This window comes from Cyprinodon tularosa, unplaced genomic scaffold (genome assembly GCF_016077235.1).
Source record: "Cyprinodon tularosa strain WSP-4 unplaced genomic scaffold, ASM1607723v1 ctg1797, whole genome shotgun sequence".
NCBI lineage: Eukaryota > Metazoa > Chordata > Actinopteri > Cyprinodontiformes > Cyprinodontidae > Cyprinodon > Cyprinodon tularosa.
Genome location: NW_024038606.1, coordinates 1,679 through 5,000, shown reverse-complemented (window position 1 = coordinate 5,000; position 3,322 = coordinate 1,679). Strand labels below are relative to the sequence as shown.

Below are 3,322 nucleotides of genomic sequence, written 5' to 3'. Positions count from 1 at the left end.
CAACACCTACAGGATCTTGTAGACACTCCAGATGCTTTTGCTGCACTTCCCACACGTGGCGCATGCTGTCATGATTTACCAAACGCAGGCCTGTGGTGTCTGTCAGCTCCCACACTGATTCCAGCAGCCCTGAAATCATGCTCCGCATCTCTTCCACTCCACGCGTCCTCCTCCTGCAGTGTCTCTTCAGTTCCGCCGGGCTGATGGTGGCCATGAGCTGCTCTTCAGTGGGTATTTGTCCACTGTGGCTGCTCCTCCACTCTGCTCTCTTGGCCTCCTTCAGGCGTTGCACATCGTCCTGGTCCCATATGAAAATGCAGGCAGAAAGCTTGGAGCAAAAGGTGCCATAGAGAGGGTGGTGTTCTGTAGTGAGGCCGCAGTTAAAACGTCTCATGAAATGGAAGCTGTCCAAGCGCACCGCAGACTTCCATGGGTGAAAGAGCTTTGCTACTGAAGACACTCCTGTGAAAAACAACCATTCATAATAACATAGACCTGTGTGTGGTTACACCATGATTAAGTAAACTGCCAATTGTCACTACCACTTCTCCCCCAAACAACATTTTTACAAATGGTTCTAAAAGTGTGTGACAGAGAGAGAGCAATTTTCACCCACCTGTCTGGCTGCAGCAGTCTCTGTCAACATAGATGACCTCAGGTTCAGCTTGGCCTGCATTCCTATACCGGTTGACAATTCCTTGGCACAACTCCTCCAACCCTGCACCTTCACCCGTTGTCAGCACAGAGTTCAACACCTGGCCAAACTCGTTGCCGATGTTTGACATCCATGCAGCACTGTCCTCGATCCCACCAGCCAGCTTCTTGGTGATCTGTAAAAAAAAAACAAGCACTAAGAAGTAAACCAATTTCTGTTTTGTTGAAATCATGCATTCTCTATTTTATATTCTTTTTTAATGTTGAAATCCCAACCTTCTTTGTTGAGTCCATTTTAAGAATTCTACCATAGGTAGAAGTGATGACTCCCTTCATCTCCTCAATGTGGCTGAGGATATCATTTGAGTGGGCGGTCTCAAACCACTGAGCAAGAGGAAGGGGCCTGAAGGGTGGTGGTGGTGGAAGAACAGCTGGAGAGTGGAGGAAAGTAGCCATCTTCATATGGCGCTCACAGTCGGAGAGGTAGCGGATGGTCTGCCGTGCCCACTCTTCACTGTGCGCTTCCTGTATAGCAGACTGGAGGTAGGAGGAACTGTTGCCAGTTGTCCTTGGCTTCAGAAACGTCATGCATTTTCTGTCCAGAGCCAGCTGTGTAGTGAGGACAGCGGGGAACAAGCTCCTGTGTGCCACATCAACCTGGGAGAGCATGTCCTGACTCCATGGGCAGACCGGCTGAGAGCACTTGCTGCAACGTGGATAGTCCCCTCCCACTAGGTAGTAGCGGCTATCCACATCAATCACCTCCCTCACCTTTCTGTAGATCCCAGAGCTGTTCATTTTCCGGGAACATTGTGGGCATTTTAAAGGAATCCCCCACATCCTCATTGGTGCCCAGATGAACAGCCTCTGCCGGTAGTACCACCCAGGCTCAGGAGGAGATGGTTTGGGCTCCAGTGGGGGGTGAAACCAGCAGGCTTGAAATCTTTGTTTCAGCTGGCCTGTTTTTTCATAAAGGCATTTGGAAATCCACACCTGATCTGCTTCTTTTATCACTCTCCGAAATTGCTCAGGAAGAAAACCTTTCCAGTTGACTGCAGTTGATTTTGAGGTTAATGGAGCTGCAGTGTGCTGTGGCGTGTCAGAGCTACATGAAGGAGAGAGCAGAGATGGTGTTGTCTTTGATGGTATTGCTTTTTTGTTGGTCGTGCTTTCGTAGCACTTGGCTAGTGGCTTTGGTTGTGAGGGCATCGTTAATGCTGCATAGTGAACCAGTTGGATGTGGTTTAAAAGACCAACAGTACCCTGCACCTTAGCACCACAGGTTTCACACACCTCCTCTGTATGGTGGTCGGACAGGTGCTCTGAAAATTTATCTCCCTTCACATGCTGGTTGCACTTGTAGCACTGCACTTCCTGTCCTGCCACTGATGCTCCTGCCTCTGTGTCTCCTCTCCCTGCTTCTGTGTTGTCTTGGACTCCCCCTGCATCCATGTCTCCTCTCCTTGTCTCTGTGTCTCCTCTCCTTGTCTCTGTGTCTCCTCTCCTTGTCTCTGTGTCTCCTCTCCTTGTCTCTGTGTCTCCTCTCCTTGTCTCTGTGTCTCCTCTCCTTGTCTCTGTGTTTCCTCTCCTTGTCTCTGTGTTTCCTCTCCTTGTCTCTGTGTTTCCTCTCCTTGTCTCTGTGTCTCCTCTCCCTGTCTCGGTGCCTCCTCTCTCTACCTCTGTGCTGACTGAGGCTCCCCCTGCATCTGTGTCACTTCTCTTTGTCTCCTTGTCTCTTCTACCTGTCTCCATTCCTCCTCTCTCTACCTCAGCGCTGAATCGGACTTGCCCTGCTTCTGTCTCAACACCTGATGCTGCACTGGACCCAGCGCCTGATGGCAGATCTGCTGGCTGGGGATGGTATAAAGAAAGGATCATACTACATGCAACATTAATAGTATAATCCTATACTACTAGCCTTGCCTAAAACTGTACAGATATATATTGTTAAATAAATAAGTCCATATGCTACAGTGACTCATCATGACTTATAATAGAATGATGAATAAAATAAATTAAAATAATTTTTTATTTGGATGTGCATAAAAAACAAAAACAAACAGGCTTTGCATTACTGCAAAACCACCAAAGCCCACTAGAAGAGACAAAAAGCAGCAAAAGGCAATTAAAAAAAATTGTTTCACCTACCTTGTGGAACCCACAGGAGCACTGAAGGCTTCTCCCAAACAGATCCCTAATGTTTGTACGGTTCTGCAAGGGGCAAGCATCTATTCTCTCCAAGGCCTTTTTCCATTTCTTGGCCCCTGGCCGTTTGCCAGTTGAGAAGTGGAATTTGCCCTGGGCATATTTTGAGCAGATGTCCCTCCAGTAGCTATCTGGCTTACCTGTCTTAGTCATCTGCAAACATCAAATATAAAACAGGTTAACATGGAGCTAAGCTATGTGTGTATAGTGACACACAGACGACAGAAAGAGACGTTTTTACAGCAAATAGACGAATAATTAAGATATAATTGGTCTGATAACATTATTTTGTACTACTAAACTGCAGAACTTTTATAATCCTTTTAAATAGAATGCAACTCAACGTTTTACTGCATTTTGCACCATATTCATTTTGCACTGCATTTTTAATATTAATGGCCTTTTGCACAATTATTTCTTTAATGTTTTATTTCTCTCCTACACTGTTTACATTCTGATCACT

The 3,322-nt window shown here is 46.6% G+C and overlaps 1 protein-coding gene across 1 annotated transcript in view; it reads right to left on the bottom strand.

The window, feature by feature from the left end:
- The window catches only part of LOC119781557, a 5,135-nt gene extending 3,029 nt beyond the window's left edge, over window positions 1-2,106 (bottom strand). The window contains exons 1-3 of the mRNA XM_038282058.1: window positions 931-2,106; window positions 617-830; window positions 1-462 (exon numbers count right to left, since the gene is read on the bottom strand). The exon at window positions 1-462 is cut by the window's left edge and continues 120 nt beyond it. Coding sequence (XP_038137986.1) covers window positions 1-462; window positions 617-830; window positions 931-2,106 — 1,852 coding nt within the window. The remainder of the gene's footprint in view (window positions 463-616; window positions 831-930) is intronic.
- Window positions 2,107-3,322: the final 1,216 nt, after the last annotated feature.